General features: G+C 39.7%; 1 protein-coding gene across 4 annotated transcripts; it reads left to right on the forward strand.

The window, feature by feature from the left end:
* Positions 1-318: 318 nt before the first annotated feature.
* On the forward strand, positions 319-10,837 carry LOC103710264 (bZIP transcription factor TRAB1-like). Of its 4 annotated transcripts, none has more exons than XM_008795929.4 (5): positions 319-478; positions 858-2,004; positions 2,847-2,918; positions 4,199-4,228; positions 10,128-10,837. In XM_008795929.4, the coding sequence occupies exons 2-5, from the start codon at positions 943-945 to the stop codon at positions 10,200-10,202; spliced, it is 1,239 nt and encodes a 412-aa protein (XP_008794151.1). In that variant the 5' UTR covers positions 319-478; positions 858-942; the 3' UTR covers positions 10,203-10,837. The 4 variants fall into 4 exon arrangements, with proteins under 4 accessions (XP_008794151.1, XP_038978725.1, XP_038978726.1 ...); XM_039122797.2 differs by having other exon boundaries at positions 921-2,004; XM_039122798.2 differs by having other exon boundaries at positions 345-503; positions 921-2,004.
* The last annotated feature ends 6,072 nt before the right edge of the window (positions 10,838-16,909 follow it).

A 16,909-nucleotide genomic window follows, 5' to 3' on the forward strand; every position in this document is an offset into this window, starting at 1 on the left:
ACATACCTTACCAAAATCACCAGCTAAAACACCCGCCAGTCCTACCGAAGAACCAGGAGCTATGATATTTGTGTCCATTTCCGATCCATTTTCTCCGTTCATTTGCTGACGTCGTTGCGATGTATCCGCGCGTCACCCACCGTCATCCGGGTGCGAATGAAAAACTGAGAGTGCAGATCCGATCATCCAAGAAGTTTGTCGGGACGCCAGACCGACAGCCGTGATCGCTCCATCTATAGCGCTCCCATTGGCTGCGAGGTCACATCACAGCCGCTCGCGGTCTCTGAATCCGCCACGTCGCCGGTGCCCGGCTGCACGCCCCGCATTATTCTACTTTTTCTCGGGTGCTCCCCTTCCCCCATAAATCGCTGCCCCCGAGCTCGACACCTGGCCTCTCCCACGCCGCGATCGATCCGCAGCAATACGGGAAGCCAAGCTAGCGCAAGGCGGTCGCCCCCAACTAAACACCAAAACACAGGTCTCTCTCGCGACTCTTAAAAAACGTAAGGAAAAAATCAATCTTCGAAGTATTTGGGATAACATAATTGATATCCTTTCCATTTTTGGCAATAAAGATCTCTTAGCTTCTAATTTACCTCTGTGTTGGAAGCTGTTAATTTAACTAATATTTCCAAGATATGTAGCTTTTCAAATCCTCTCCGTCATGTAAGCTGTTGAAGGTGGAGGGTGGATTAAGTCCATGGATAAGAGCTAGGGTTTGAGTTTGGTGTGATGATTGTTTCTTTTTTTTCTCTTAATTTAACTCAACCTGGATCATGTGGTCGGAGAAAGATTCTCTGCTCTGCTCGGGTGATCTGAATTTTACTTTACTTTTCGCGGATTTTGATGTGATTCAGGGGATATTTTTTTGGGTACATCTATCGGGTGGTTGGGTAAGTAAGGATCTGCTGATTTTATAGAGCGGAGGAGAGGGGATCGAGGATGAATTTCAAGAACATGGGATCGTCGTCGGACGGGACGGACGGGCAGCCGGCGGCGGGGCCGGAGCAGCTGCCGCTGGCGCGGCAACCGTCCGTATACTCGCTGACGTTCGACGAGTTCCAGAGCACGCTCGGCGGCCCCGGGAAGGACTTCGGGTCAATGAACATGGACGAGTTCCTTAAGAACATCTGGACCGCCGAGGAGAGCCAGGCCATGGCCACCGCACTCGGCGGCGCCGGCGGTGCCTCTGGCGGGGGCATCGACGGCGGCGTGGCCGGGATGGGCCTCCAGCGGCAGGGCTCGCTGACGCTGCCCCGGACTCTCAGCCAGAAGACTGTCGACGAGGTATGGAGGGACTTCATCCGGGAGAGCGGCCAGGGGTCGAGCGGCAGCACGGGCCTCCACCAGCAGCGGCAGCCGACACTCGGGGAGATGACCCTCGAGGAATTTCTAGCGAGAGCTGGAGTTGTTAGAGAGGACGTAACTCAGCCAGGGGCGCCAAGGCCGATTGGTAACAGCAGTAACAACAGCAGCAATACTAACAGCAATGTGTTTTATGGAGAGTTGAATTCAAACAATTATACTGGGCCTGCTCTCGGGTTCCCTCAGATGGATCGGAGCAATGGGACTGTGGTGACAAACACAGTTCCCAACAGCTCCGGTGCCAATTTAGCGATGCAGGCTACTGGGACGAGGCCATATGCAGCTCCTCTGCCTCTGGGAAATACTGCTGATTTGGGGAACCCACAGGGGATGAGAGGGGGTGGAATCATGGGGATTGGAGATCACGGTGTGAACAATGGCATGATGCCCGGGGTGGTGGGCGTTGGGGGAGCTGGGGTCACAGTTGCAGCTGTGGGTTCCCCGGTGAACCAGATGTCGACCGATGGGCTAAGCAAGGGCAATGGGAACATGTCCTCCCTGTCCCCGGTTCCATATATGTTCTCTGGGGGGCTTAGGGGGAGGAAATGCGGTGGGGCAGTGGAGAAGGTAGTGGAGAGGAGGCAGAGGAGAATGATCAAGAATAGAGAGTCTGCTGCGAGATCACGCGCACGTAAGCAGGTGATCTTTCCTTTCATCTCTTTTATTTAACTTAGGTGATGCTTGAATGTATTGCATGATTTGTTATCTGTTTTGGTTCTTTTTTCCGACACTTCTCTGTTTTGCCTGTGCTTAATTTGGATGAAGAAATGAAAAATTCATGCTTTGTTATAGTAGTGAGGTTATGCTTGGTAACTGTAGATTTTTTTTTGGTAAATATCTGATGAGTTTATGCTTCTATTTTTAAAAGCACCTTGCAACATAGTCTACACAGTCTGAATCAGAACATGTTACATTCTAAGAGGCCATACTTCATGCATTTGTGTGTCCTATCACTTAGATCTTTCTGCTTTCACCTTAATTGACATTACTTTCATAACAACCTACTGTTTCATCTTAAGTTTTGGAATCTCTGAGAGGAGCAGTTTTCCCCTCTTCCTATTGAAAGATTTCTTGTAAAACGTTAGTAACCTAACTGGAGGTTTTAGTCAATACAGATATTCTCTTGTTAATGCTCAGCAACTTTACTATGCTTTGATGTTCAAAGGTTGACATCTATAATGGGGTAGCGACCTAAAATAATGTCGGCACATAATTAAGAGAGCAGGTTTTCAGTTTTTCTAAGCATAAACTATAATTAAGAATCAAGTAGATGCCTTTTTCAGAACATGGTAATGGTTATTCCATGTCATATGCAGGTTATACACTTAGTACTACTACGTTGACTGTGAGTATAACATTGGAGAAACTACCTGGTTACTTAATTATTTATCAAAGTAGACGAAATCTGAACCCTTATATTGCTTAATTTTCTTACTCTGGTATTAAGATTTTTTCTTCAATATTGTTTTAATTTGTTTCAGGCTTACACCATGGAGTTGGAAGCTGAAGTAGCAAAACTAAAAGAACAAAACCAGGAATTGCAGAAGAAACAGGTACCTTTTGTTTGCTTAGTGTGTCCTCATTCTTACTCAAATTTTCAAGCATAGCAGTTCATGCAAGGAATCCTTATTTGCTTTTCAACAATCTATTATAGTTGGTTTATGGCAGTGAACATCCCCATAATTTGCAGTCTATTATTATATTATTTATTACATGCTGTTATGTCCCTTATAAACTCTTGAGGCCCCTTAAAAGTCTCCTTTCCTTGATAATGTGAGAGCTGCCCTTCTTGATTCATCCTTCTCAAATCCCCTCTTGTAAGTTTTAATTCCTAAATACATTTAAAATGTAAAGCAACTCGAGACCTCATTAGTTGGCCCATATTTGTGTCCCCACCTGAATGCCTGTTATGTGGAGCGATATACAAACACTGTTGTTGGAAGCTTATGATTCACAATGTGGATCAAAAAAGTCTTAAATATTTTGGATTCCATCCTTGGATCGGATTCACGATCTAGTCATTCCTTTGCATCATAGTTCCAGTTTGATTATGTTAATTACATATTAAATCATGGGTAGGCTCTAATTTATGTGACTATGTCACTTTTAGGTTAATTGCCACCGGTAAGTATTGAGTAGTAAAATTAACAAGTTGGTTATTGGAGTTCATGGTATTCAAAACAAGACACAAACATTTGTATTTTTACAAGACTTGTCTATGGTTTTTTTAAAGACACATTCTACCTAAAAGGATAATTAGATTGATAGACAATATATTAATTTCTTGAATAATGAAACAAAACACTCGTTTCATTACACATGCTACATATGTGGTGAAAACTAGAGTTGTTGCATGTATATTTTTTTTGTTCTCTATTCATTTACTTTATAGTTGAGTCATACTTCAATTTTCATATTTCTCTTCTATCTAAATGTTCTAAAAGAAATCAGGAAAAATCTTACCATTCACGATCCAATTGAATCTAACGCCCTCTACTGTTTATGACTCGATCCTAATATCATCAACAATGGATGCAAATTTTGTGCCATTCATTACAAATAGGACAGGTGAAAGATGGAGATAATTGTGAGAGTTCACTACTGTACTCAATTAACAATAAAAGATCTGGGGTGATTAGCATGATCGGGGAAATCTGATTTTGATTTAGATGAAATCAATTAAAGTCATAATGGATGGTCATCATATTTAAAATTATTACCCTTGTGCTGTTTGCTATTATTTTTTCATTGACTTACAGATCGTTTTTATTGTCTAAATTTCCTAATATTTGGAAACATGAAGTTTAAACCTAATATTTTTCAATATTTGCAGGAAGAGATGATGGAGATGCAGAAAAATAAGGTAACTTCACCTATTTTTAAAGCAACTACTTGTTCATTTCTTATGGAGAAGTTGACACATTTTGCTTATAGTTTCTAATAACTGTGAAAACTTATCTGGTTATTACGTTTATGATATGTTTCTTTCAAATGATCAGTGGGGCCTTTTATTATTAGTTTAGTTGATAGTTTTATAGTTTTTTGTGTTAGATGACTATTTAATTCTGCTGCCGGTCTGTTATTTTCTTGAGTCTTTAGGTTGGATTACCCCATCCTAAGTCAAGCTAACTATCAATTTTATATGATATTAATGCACATGCCTTAGTGTGGCTAGATGCTTGCATGAATCCATGAGGGTTACCCATATGATACACTCTTTCTGCTAATGAATTTGCCTTTTGGTTCTCTGCCATACATTATTCTATAGATAGAGAAGCAAAACAAGAGATGAACATTAGCTAAAGTAGGAGATGGAGAATCAAAACAACAGATGTACATTAACTAAAGTGGGAGTGTGCTTGTCAACTCAGTATGTGTCAGATAATCTCTCCAAATATTTTTTGCATGGGTTCATGATTAAACAACTATCCATTAAATACTCCTTTCTCATGAATCATAGATTTAGTTATGGCTTTTCTTTTGACAGTCACTTTAGTAATTCCAATAGGCAAGCTTCAATTTATGCATAGGCTAATTTGCTTTTGTCGAATACCTTTAGTAAATTGGTACTTTCTGAAAATTAAGTGACACTTTATAAAACTTTACTGAAAAATACTGGGTTATTGAAAGAAGAACTTCACATTGCTCTAACCTGTGAAAGTTTAAGGAATATTGCATGTAACTTTGCAGATTGCTTATCTACTCCAATAGATTGCAGGTACATGGAGTTACATGGGTTCATCTCCCTCTGTCCTTTTTCACCTCCTCGTTTGCTGGTGCTAGTTTGAATGATCTGGCATTTGTCTTGTTATCATTTGCTGATTAGCTGCAGCAATAAATCTCTTTCTCGGATAGGGTTTGAATTTTATGTGCTTAGTCCAAGATTCATAAAACATCAACTGAAGCTTGAGGAAGAATAAACAGTTCATCAAATGCTTTCTATCACCTTATCCGAGTACAGTTATGGAGTCGTGGACCGTAGAAACAAGATTCTAGCATTTAAACTTAGGTTTTTGTCAAAAAATTCATGCTGAGATTTAGACTATGGTTTTGAAATTAGCTGACTGTGCTGCCAGTATATGATGTTCAGAGCGAAGTGCTTAGGTTTCATTGGTTTTAATTGTTTAAACAGTGACCAGAAAGTAAGTTGTTTAATGATTTTGGAGAGTATCTCTTTTGGGAGCATGTTTTAGGATGTTTTAAAAGCACCCTTTCCTAGAAAAGCCGGGAGCAGGCATATTTGGCCATTAACAGGACTTAGGCTGGAGTATGTGCAAGAGTTAAAAATTCTTGTACAGGATAATATTCCAATTCCACATGCTATCTTTGCCCAAAATATCATGCTCAAGACTTTTCCCAGAAGACCAACAAGACATAAAAAGGAGTCTAGTTTGCTGTTTAAGAAATAAAATTGAAATTAGTTTGGATGAATTAACAGAAGTTCCAAGTTCTTGTAATTATTATTTATTGGCTTTATACCCTTAAGGGCTATATTAGTTTCTTGTTTAGATTTTTTTATTGGGCACTTTGTCTAAGATCTACCCCCCTTTGAGCCCCATAAGCAAGGGAAAAAAAAGCAAGTGGTCAAATTATGAATGCTTATGCGGACATGGCTATTTAAATATCAGTATGTCCACTATTACCTTTCTGACACTGACTGCTGACTCAGTGATGATGAGTTGGGAACCAAGAATGTAAGGAAGATAACATATTATTGCATAACTAACGTTGCAGTAGATGATAGTTAATGACCAATTTATAATCAACTGATAAACTTTCCTAGTGTCTGAAAAGGTTGTGAGCCTTAAACATGTTGAAATGTATTAAGAAATTCTTCTTTGAACTAGTTTCTTTTTATGAACAGTAGTTCTTGATATAATGATAGAGTTCATGTCGTGCAGCAACTAGTAGCTCAGAAATTTTGTTAAGTAGGTAAAAGATGGCTTGTCAGAATAATGGTGCTTTACATATCCATCTGGCAGGCAACATAGTTCTTGCTGGACTTTAAAGGATTTGGAAGATCATAGGGTGCATGACTTCTTGACAAACTGTTAATTAGGTGGGAATCTCTCTCAGTTGAATTTTACAAGAATTGCGGGAGATGCACAGCCACATGATGTTGCCACAAATAATGGAGATTATGCATATCTTGATGCAAATGCTAATGATTTGAGAGTGGTGGTTCTTTGGTTTTTTTGTCACCCATTTTCTCTGATTCAGATATGGACAAATTAAATGTGGCTATCCATGGACTGCAAGAATGATTTGAGTTAGGTTCAAAATATTTGACAGATACCATTATATTAGGGTCTTCTTGAAGTATGAGGGAGGTTTCGATGGTTTTGGGGGTATTGTTTTTAGAAAAATTCTTAGAGTTAGGGCTAATTAAAAATTTCCAACATTAGAGCTGAAACTGAAGTTATATAGGAGAATGATATTTATAAGGGATATTTCTAATGCTGCAAAAAGAACAGCATTTCCGAGACCAAGTTTGTGCTGTGGCTCTACACAGTTCAATTTCCAAACAACTAAGAGACATGAGGGAAAGGATAAGGATCTATACCTACCCTTTTGTGTCATTTCAAACAACTGAATCTCTCCTATAGCAGCAGAGCAAACCTCTCTTAACCAATTATGTCGAAACCCTATTGACCATTTTTAATCCATTCAGGCCATCTGCAATTAATCAGTCTAATCAGAAAATGTATGTAAAGATTTCAGAAAGTCTGAGTATATATTGGAAAAAAAATGATATTCTTTCCAAGGTAACTGGTTGGAGCATTCTGATTTCTCTCAACTAAGTTGTAAGAAAAGATGGACTAATTTGCCCTTATTGAGAATTAGCAAACATCAGGCCCATATTTTTGGACCATCAGCCTATTTTGGGTCCACAATTGACCTAACCAAGGGCTTGATGTCTGGAAACTAGTTGCATCACCATGCCACCATTCATTAGTGTCTGCTGACCTGTGATATGCAGATGTTAAGTAGAAATAGATATTGGTGCAAATTCAGGAAATGAGACTTTTGTGTTCACAATGTGGACATGGTATCAATGTAGTTCAGATTTTGATGTATACGGACAAGAACTTCACCATAAGGTTTAGTCAAATCTGAGAACTAATATATGATCGAAAACAATTGTCTTATCATTTCTTTTTATACTGAAATATCCTTGGATAAAAATCTATATGGGTGGCTGCAGTTATAATTTACTTCTAGCTATTTTTTTTTTCATGATTTGATGCTACTAGGACAATAGAGGAATGCGAAAAATGGTGCGATCTAATAGTCTTGATTCAGGATCTTGATAAAACTACTTGCTTGAATATATGTATGTTCTTGTGCGTCCATCACCCTGTTATGACCATTTCTTCAAGGTTTCTGCGGTAAGTTATTCCCCATTGTTGTCCCTACTCATGCTTATGTTTATAAGGTTGATGCTTTCTCTCATACCATTCTATAGTCCTCGCCCTTGTTTACATCTTGATGTCACACATGGAGGAACAATCAGGAGCCATATTAATATTCATACAAGAAAGAATTGAGGGCGTGCTTGGTTTGCGACCGAATTCAAAATTGGAATCAGAATCAGAATGGTCATATCCTCCGAGACCTTTGGTTCGTGACCAAAATTAGAATCAAAATCGAAATGGGAATAGGATTTGAATACTAGGGGAGAGGTGGGATTGGATTTTGGGGGATTGGGACATTCCATTTCCTCTTAGAATCAGAATGGGAATGGGACTCCCTCCAACTAAACGGCTGGAATGTAAGTCACTCATTTCTATTCCTATTTCAGAGTCCAACTCCTTCCAACCAAACATGTCCTAAGTTGATTCAGGACATCCTTGGAGGATCATGGAAGGGTGTATTTGAAATATTGATGAAAATATATCGGAGGTGGTATTGGAAATTAAACTAGTATTGTGATAGAGCCTTGTATACGGGTTCCTATACTGAGTGTTATCCCATCTCTTTTCTTTGCTCATGTTCATATTTCTGATTTTGAATGCCTTTATAATACTGCCCCATAATCCCTGCCCTTGCCTACATGTCAAATGTTATGCATGGAGGAATAACCATGGACAAGGCTAATATCCATGTTTGAAGAGCTATTACAATTCTGACATGTTTGGAAGAAGAGGCAAGAATGCTGTTAACAGAGGACGAAATACCAGAAGCATGGTGGTATTGGAAGTTGAGCTGTTTCCATAATTGATCCTTTGCAGATAGTCCACTTATTGTCAGAATTGAACCTCATTAAAATGCTGGGAACCTGGCAAATGCCGTCCCTATGTAACAAGGCTTTGTATGTGTTTTCTCATGCAAGTCCTTGCCGCTATCATGAAAGGAACCTAAAGCTTTTCCCCTTGGTTTACCCAAAAAAAATGTTCTTTCCCTTGCACCCTTGACCTTGCACTAGGTCATCTGATATAACCATTGTTATGGAAGATTCAACCTTTAAAATTCATGCATGAAGGTTTTGTACTTTCATTTTATGTCTACATAAACATTTCCATAGCAACTTTAATCACTACCATTATAGTGTGAACTAGTAGGCGTGGGCCCATAGGTCCTACGTACCCCCTACTTTGATCTTCACCCACTGCGGCACCTCGTTTGTATTTGCTTTTCACAAGCAACTAGAAACAGCAACTTTCTAGTGCAATTCTTGGGCAAGTGCCTGCCATTTAATTTGTGCACTCTTTTCAATAAATATGGCCCTTTGTTTATTCATTCTAAAATAACTATAGAAGAAAAGCACATGATATTAGACTGAAGTTATATTTATCAAATATAATCCAAATAGTCTTGGTCAATAGAATCAAAAGTATCCATCTTCTACGTTGAGGAAACAATGGTCATTGCATGTGTCAAACACAATTAAAGTTCCGAGTCATCTAATATATGGTTGATATTTGTAAATGAGGTAAGTGTTTAACCAAGAATTTAATGAATTCATGTATAGTTAGTATTTTTTTCTTATGCATTTTAAATTTAATAAAATAATCTATAAAGTTGAATTGAAACCATTTTGTCATAAGTGAACAAACACCTTCACATTTTAGGACAATTCAAGAGGGGCCCCACCCATGGCCCAGGTCCTACATGTCTCTATCGAGTCCTAGTCAATCCTGATATTCTCCAGTGTGGGGCTCGCATGACTATTAAAGTTGCGACAACGTATTGGGTCTGGCTCTGATACCATCCGTCATGGACTCACAGCCTAAAAGTTTAAACTGAAATGATTGAAAGTTCCAAAAATCTTGTTATAGGAGCAGCAGGTTTCTAATTTGTTTAAAGAAAATTGATAATGCTTAATGCAAGGTTTGTCGTTTTGGTACCGGCCCACATTGGTACCATTTTATTACAGTATCACTATGCGGTACGGTATGACATGGTGAGGCGTACCGTATGTTGGTATGGTACGAGATTACATACTAGTTTAGTAATATGTACGGTGTGCCCGGTACGGTCTAGTACTGACCGGTATGGCAAATTTTGGTTTAATGGATGTGTGCCATATGACGCACCTTGATGAGGAAATCTATTTTGCATTGTTATATAGTTGAGAAAGGATGTCTGATGCCACATTTCATTTGTATATGCAATTGGACTCATTTGCCCATTCTTATCCCTTGCTCTCATATTCTCTTTCTTGTTTGTTGTTGTTTTCTGTTGATGTGTACTTGCCTTTCTGTCGCAATAGCTATTAAATTAATCATCATAATTAAGAGAGATCAATTTGTTGTGAACAGGTCTTGGAGATAATCAATCAGCAGCATGTACCTAAGAAACGATGCTTGAGAAGGACACTAACAGGTCCATGGTAAAATGAGGTCACATAGACAGTCAGAAATAAGTGAGATATATCATATTCTATTTTGAAGGATAGCTGTATATATAGTAAGAGATTCCATCATCTGCTGTAAATTAAGAATCAAGAGCTCTATTTTGTAGATTAAGCTTCCATCCATGTTGGTTTGCTCCTTTCTGATGATTCTGTTCTTGTCCCGAGCATGATATAGTTGACAGTCATTCCAGTGTTTAGGAATAGTTGTCTATGTGGATCTCTCTCACCCACTCATCCCCGTTGCATTAGTTCTTTGATTCCTATAATGGGCACAATCATGTGCGCATGTGCATCCAAGGCATTTACTCCGCATCCTGCAGATTTATGATTGGTTCTTTTGCTTCCTAGAGGAAATTTTCAGACTATATTTATCTCTAATTGGTGTTTTGTTCCTTTGAGTGATTTATCTACGTTTGTTTATTTGCATCTTGACATCCAAGCATCTGTTTTTGTCATCTCAAACTCCTCCTATTTAGAGCTCCTCCTATTGTATCAGACTGTTAGCGTACAGGGTCGGGATGGGGCATGGTTCAGTGTTCATGTACCGCAGACGGTGTGAAGATTGTATGTTTGTGCCATGGAACAATAAATGCTTACTTTCATTGCTTTCTAGAATGATTCATTTTAGTTAATATGTATCATGTTTTATGTATTCCATTTTGTTTCTGTTTGATGGAAATTGCTGGAAGAGTCGATGTTAATCATATTGGCCGCGAGAGGAGAGGAGTTTGTCTCAACCTCTACAAGTCAGCAGCATGGTTGGGGCTTTCTCCGCGAAGCACAGCGATCTTGTTCTGCTCCTTCATACATCGACTACTTGGATTATACCGGAATAAGCAGATGAGAGTCTGTGGAGTTGTCTAAACTCCAATTAGCGTGCTTGTGCGTGCATGGCGGCTGTGATTATATATATATATATATATATATATATATCTATGTATATATATATATATATGTATATATGTATGTATATATATCTTTGAGGACGGTCTAATTAGGCCGCTCTACCTCGTCCTTGTTGGGTGAGGCTATACTGGGCCTTGCAGAAGGATCGTGGGAAGGGAGATTGGTGCTCTGAGATTGGTGCTGTGGGTGATCCAACGGGCGAAGGATGCAACCGCAATTCCTTTTGAAAACTCATCGCATCTAATACGACTTTAATAAATAAATAAATAAACAAGAGATGGCAAATGCGCGATGTCGGCATCTTTCCGTCGTTTTCCACGTCCCTATCCACGCTTCGACGAATCCATCATCGCCCGACACGGGAGAGGAGGAAAGCCCCAAATTCCTCATCTCCAAACCTCCCAGGCGTTGACGCCTGATATTGGCGGTATAAATAGCCAATGAGCCAATAAATAGCTTAATTTATTAGCTGCCCTCGGTGGGCCGCCACTCTTTTAGAGCCATGATAAATATAACAAGATGTCTAAATATTTTACTGATTTAATAAACACAACAATAACTAAGTTTTGAGGTTGTTTGGATGCCTATGATAGAACTTGTAGCTACCAAAATAATAGATGCGAAAATGCTTGTAGCTAATTTTGATTATAACTCTTTTACAGCGAGATATTTAATATTATAGTCAACTATAATTGAACTTATAGGCAACCAATTTTGATATTTCGAAATTGAATATAGCGGATGTGGCAGATCGACTAATAAGAACTCACCATGAATTCTCACCGACCAACCAAAGCTCGCCATGTGGCCGACCCCAAAGATGTCGGACAGTCCCTCAAATTACAAACTTTCACCCCAACTGCCATGCCCCAGATTCGAAGTATGACATAGTTGTGCTACCATAGGTTATAACCCACAATAACACAAAGTCCACAATGACACTTTATATAGCATGATAAATAGAATGTCCAATGTCATTTGCTAAACAAAAAGAAGCGGGTACATAACATCTAAATCTAATATATGAATTCATAGATATAACTATAATTTTTACTAGCTTGCAACTATGCTTCAAGCTTTATTCTTTCCTCCTTCATTTATTTATTCTTTCCCGCTCTTAGCAACCATAATTATCTAAAATTTTTTAAAAAATATAAAGAAATAAATGAGCATTGCAGCTCAATAAGTAACCATGCACCATCTTACTGGATCAAGCATAATTTTTTATATGATTCAATGCATCATTTGGAAAGTAGAATTATGTTGTAAAATAAAATATTTCATAATCATAATAACAAACTATTGTAGCAAACCAATTATGTATGTACAAATCATGGAAGTTCATAAAGCTGATGGTGCAATTTAAAGTAACCATAATCATCAAATGGTTGTCATTTATCCATACTTTTAATCAAAATAATACTCACAGATTTTTGCACTACGGTCACTATAATCCAGTGATAGGGTCGTCCTCATAATCATGCCATATATATATTATTTTCATAATAACATGCAATTTTTCATAATCATAAATCATTTATAATAATGTATGCAATAATGTTGCTCTTTGGCCAAAAACATGAAATATTTACAATTATATGCTTAATCCTATTTTTTTTTAAAAAAATAGGATCAATCATGTCAAATATAATTCATAATTTTGTAATAAAAAAGTTAATTAGTAATTTAAAATTCATAAGGTTTGTGCCACGGTCACTTATCTCTATTGCCCAAAGATTCCTAGGTTCAGTTGGATAACTCCATTGTACCTATCAAAACGCTTTAAAATAAATACTTACTATTCACATTTTTTATATATTTATTTATTTATTGCTATTTTATTTTTTTCTCTCTTTGTTTCTTCTCTTATTTTCTCTCTCTCTCTCTCTCTCTCTCTCTCTCTCTTTCTTTCTCCTTCATCGCCCTTTCCCCTTTTCCTAGGTGGACAGAGGAGGTTTGAGCCCACCCCACCGAGAAGCAGGGAAGGAGAGGAAAAAGGGCCTCCAGCCCGATGGCCGCTGTGGCCAAGGATCGGTGACGGCTGCGGCCGAAGACCAGTGATGACTGCGGCTGAGGACCATGGCGCTCGGTGAAACAACCACCAAATAAGTGGTCTTCCATTTTTTTTCTTTTCTTCTTCTTCTTTTCTTTTTCTTCTTCTCTTCTCTTCCTTTTCTTTTTCTTCTTTTCTTCTTCTTCATCGCCCTCCCTCTTTTCTTCCCCGTGAAACAGGAGGGGGAAGGGCAAGAGCCCACCCCACCGAAGAACAGGGGAGGGGAAGGGGGCCTTCGGCCTTGCGGCGACCACGGTCGAGGGCCTACAACGACCACGGCCAAGGACAGCGGCACTATGGCCGAGGAACTACTAGTAAGTGGTCATCCCCCTTCTTGTTGTTGTTGTTGTTCTTATCCTGGCAGCCCCTTTGCTGGATTTCGGCCATTGCCGAGTCGATCGGGAGGAGGGGAGACGAGGGAGGAGATGGAGGGGCTTGCCTTGCTTTGGAGAGGCTGTTGTGGCCATGAATTCGGTGGCACAAGCAAGGGCATTGTGAGCCCAAGCTGAGGAAGAAGAAGGGAAGGGAGAAACGAAGGAAAGGAGAGGAGAAGGGCTCTGGAGGAGGAAGAAGGGCTCGGTGAGCCCAAGAAGACGGGACGGAAAAGAAATAGAGGAAGGATCGTGGATTCCGCAATCTTCTCGCACTATTCTTCCAAAATTGCAGATTGCTGAAAAAGAAAGAAGGCGATGTCACGCGGCCCTGCCTCTCTTGTAGCAAGGATCACGGCCAGCTCCTCCCGGCTGGCCATGAACAAGGTGTCACACCAACCAGCGATAACTCAACCATGATCGCAAGTGATTTTCATAACCGTATGATGAACGAGCAAGATACACAGGTGAAGTGCCTGCATGTGATCTTCATGACGCACGATCAGTTACCAAAAATGGTTGATTCACAGTCTGATTTTTTTGGCAATAGGTGCCAACAATCGTCTATATAAACAACTCTCAAAGGACCATCTAGGTAAGTGTTCTTGAGTTTTCTTATTCTCTTGTGCTGCCACTCTGTCATTCTCACAATACCTCCACTATTTCCTAAGAGTCTATTTGACTTAGGCATCATAGAGTTCCCCATTGGATAAACTCCAGCAAAAGGACTTCTCTACCTTTATTGTTTCAGGTGCAATCCGGCATCTGAGCAAAGGTTCGAGCATGGTCTCCACCGTTCAACATTACCTTAGGAGTGACCAACATCAGAGCCATCACCACCTGAATGCAACAACTATCGAACCATCATCTCAGAGATGGGTTGTGGTCTTTTGTTGACCCTCATGATTTGAACAACCAACCATTTAAGCACTTTAAGCCGATTCAGAGTGGCAACATGTTGGCACTAAAGGAAGGGTCGTGATCCTACTTGTTGCCATAGAATTTGGACCGAGGTCGGATTGCAAGCTGGATGACCTTGGGGTCAGCTGAAACCGAACCGAGTAGGTTGGTTGAGGTGTGCAAGAACCGGCTTTCTCCGAGGATGGCCTGCAAAAAGTCCACTTGCTGAAGTATTTTCAGTGGGGGACCCTATAATGCCTAAGTCAGAATAGAGATGCAATAGTATAGAAGAAAAAGAATTTATGCAGAGTGTCGTCTCTATGAATACTATTGCATGCATAATGTATATTATCATGCATACCTGAAGTCCCCCAGGCTGTCTCTTTATATAGGTGTTGCCCGAGGTAACAACCCAAGAGGAGGGGTGAATTGGGTTTTCTAAAAATTATGTTCCCTAATTAACTTTGAATTGAATGCAGCGGAATGATAAGATGCTATCTTACTTAAGCTCTAGGCAATTACAAATAAAGCAATGGAAAATTAAGCTAGAGATATTACACAGTCAAGTATGAATATAAGGCATGAAGCACAAGAGATAAGGCATCACAAACACAAAGATATATAGTGATTCGTGTTAGAAATTGTATCCTAAATGTCAATCGTCAGCATGTTGATGATTGAATTTTGTAAATAAATTGATAAATCAATAAAGTATTTTTTGGCATTATTCATCATTTTACATCTTCAAATGGACTCTTATATGATGAAGTCCTTAGGACTTATTAATGATAAAGGAGGATTTATCTTCGAGTCCTTAAACTAGTTCGCGACCAAATGATATGTTGTTATAAGGACGGCAGCATTATCAAGATTAGGTCATTGTGTGACATATACGTTGGTTGTCCTCTTAACCAAGGAGTGTGGAGACACTGGTATGCCACACAGGTGAAGTGTAGGAGTACATTTTACGGAATGTGATCAATTCCGAAATGCTCTACTGTCAAGAGATGTTCCGAGTGGATATGGGTATAAGTTTGGCCCTCTGACCTGAGACCGCAACCTGTGACTAGCAAGCAACTCATTGTACTTTGGTATAGGACTACCTGGATTTCTAATTCAGTGACGGAAGTGTTAGGAACCCGCCCATGCCGCTGATATTTCAAAAACAAAATCAGTGGCAGCGGAAGAGGCATGTGCGGGATCGACGTTCATCGCATGAACGTGTTTCATGAACCGTTCGTAGATAGATAAGGATTAAAAACTTTTAATCTAATTAGAAGATCAGATCTTCACCTTGTGCGGGTAGATGATCACCGCAAATCTGAGTTCGTGGTTTTAGGAAGAGGGTTCACTTGAAGCCGTTCAAGTGTCCGGCCTCTACGGGTATCCACACGAAGCAGAGATCCGATCAAAGCTCTCTTGTCTTCCCGGGGTGCTAGCTCCCTTGCAAAGACTTCTTTTGATGGCTGATTTCCTCCCTTTCAATCAACCCTTGATTGTGCTTGGGAGGAGGAAGAAGAAGGATGAAACTTGAAGAAGAATCAAAGCCCTTGCAGCCTACTTCCTTTTCCCTGCGTTGGAAGGAGGAAGAGAGGAGGAGGAGGCCGCCAATGGCTTCCTTTTTCTTCCCTTTGCTTGCGGCTGAACCAAGGAGGAGGAGAGGGAGGCCACGGCTTGGAAGGGAGAGGATAAAATCCATCTAGGGCGCCGGCCCTTGCTCCCCTTTTAAAGCCATCTAGGGCTCCTACAATTTAGGAGTCCTAGAGTTATTTCCTAAGAGGGGGCGCCGGCCCCCTCTCTTCATCCCTCACCACATGGAAAGGGGAGGGGCGTACGCCCCTCCTCATGGTAAACCCTAATCCACATTAAGTAGGATTTGCAATGCCCTAATATGGTCAAGTCCTAATCCAATTAGGCTTAGCCCAAGGGTGAACCAATTTGGATCCAATCTAGGTAAGTCCTAATCCAATTAGAACTTAAATCAATTTTGACTCAATTGAACTCTTCAATCCTAATCCAATTAGGAGTCTTATTGATTCATTAGGTTAATAATTATTGTGACTTAAGAAACCCTAATCCAAATTAGGACATATTTAATTTTAGTCCTAATCCAATTAGGACTCTAATTGAATCCGAAGTCCTAATCCAATTAGGATTTCTAGGAATCCTATTCTAAGTAGGAATCCAAAAATGAATTCAAAATCCTAATCTAATTAGGATTGTAGGAATCCTACTCCAAGTAGGAATCTGAGGATGATAGTGTTATTTTGATGATTAACAAGCAATTATCTAGAGTATGCTATAAGTTAAGTTGATACTTCATTTATAAGTTCATTACTCTCAGTATATTTGGTTAATTGAAAATAGATACATGACCTTGTTCATTTGAATGAATCTAACCTTGAGAGTGCAGCAAAGTGTGGATTGAGTCGACCCAAAGGTTGATTGGGTCGACCC

The sequence above is a fragment of the Phoenix dactylifera genome, chromosome 7 (assembly GCF_051530095.1).
Source record: "Phoenix dactylifera cultivar Ajwa chromosome 7, Ajwa_hap1_PhDact_Kaust_v1.1, whole genome shotgun sequence".
NCBI classification, from domain to species: domain Eukaryota; kingdom Viridiplantae; phylum Streptophyta; class Magnoliopsida; order Arecales; family Arecaceae; genus Phoenix; species Phoenix dactylifera.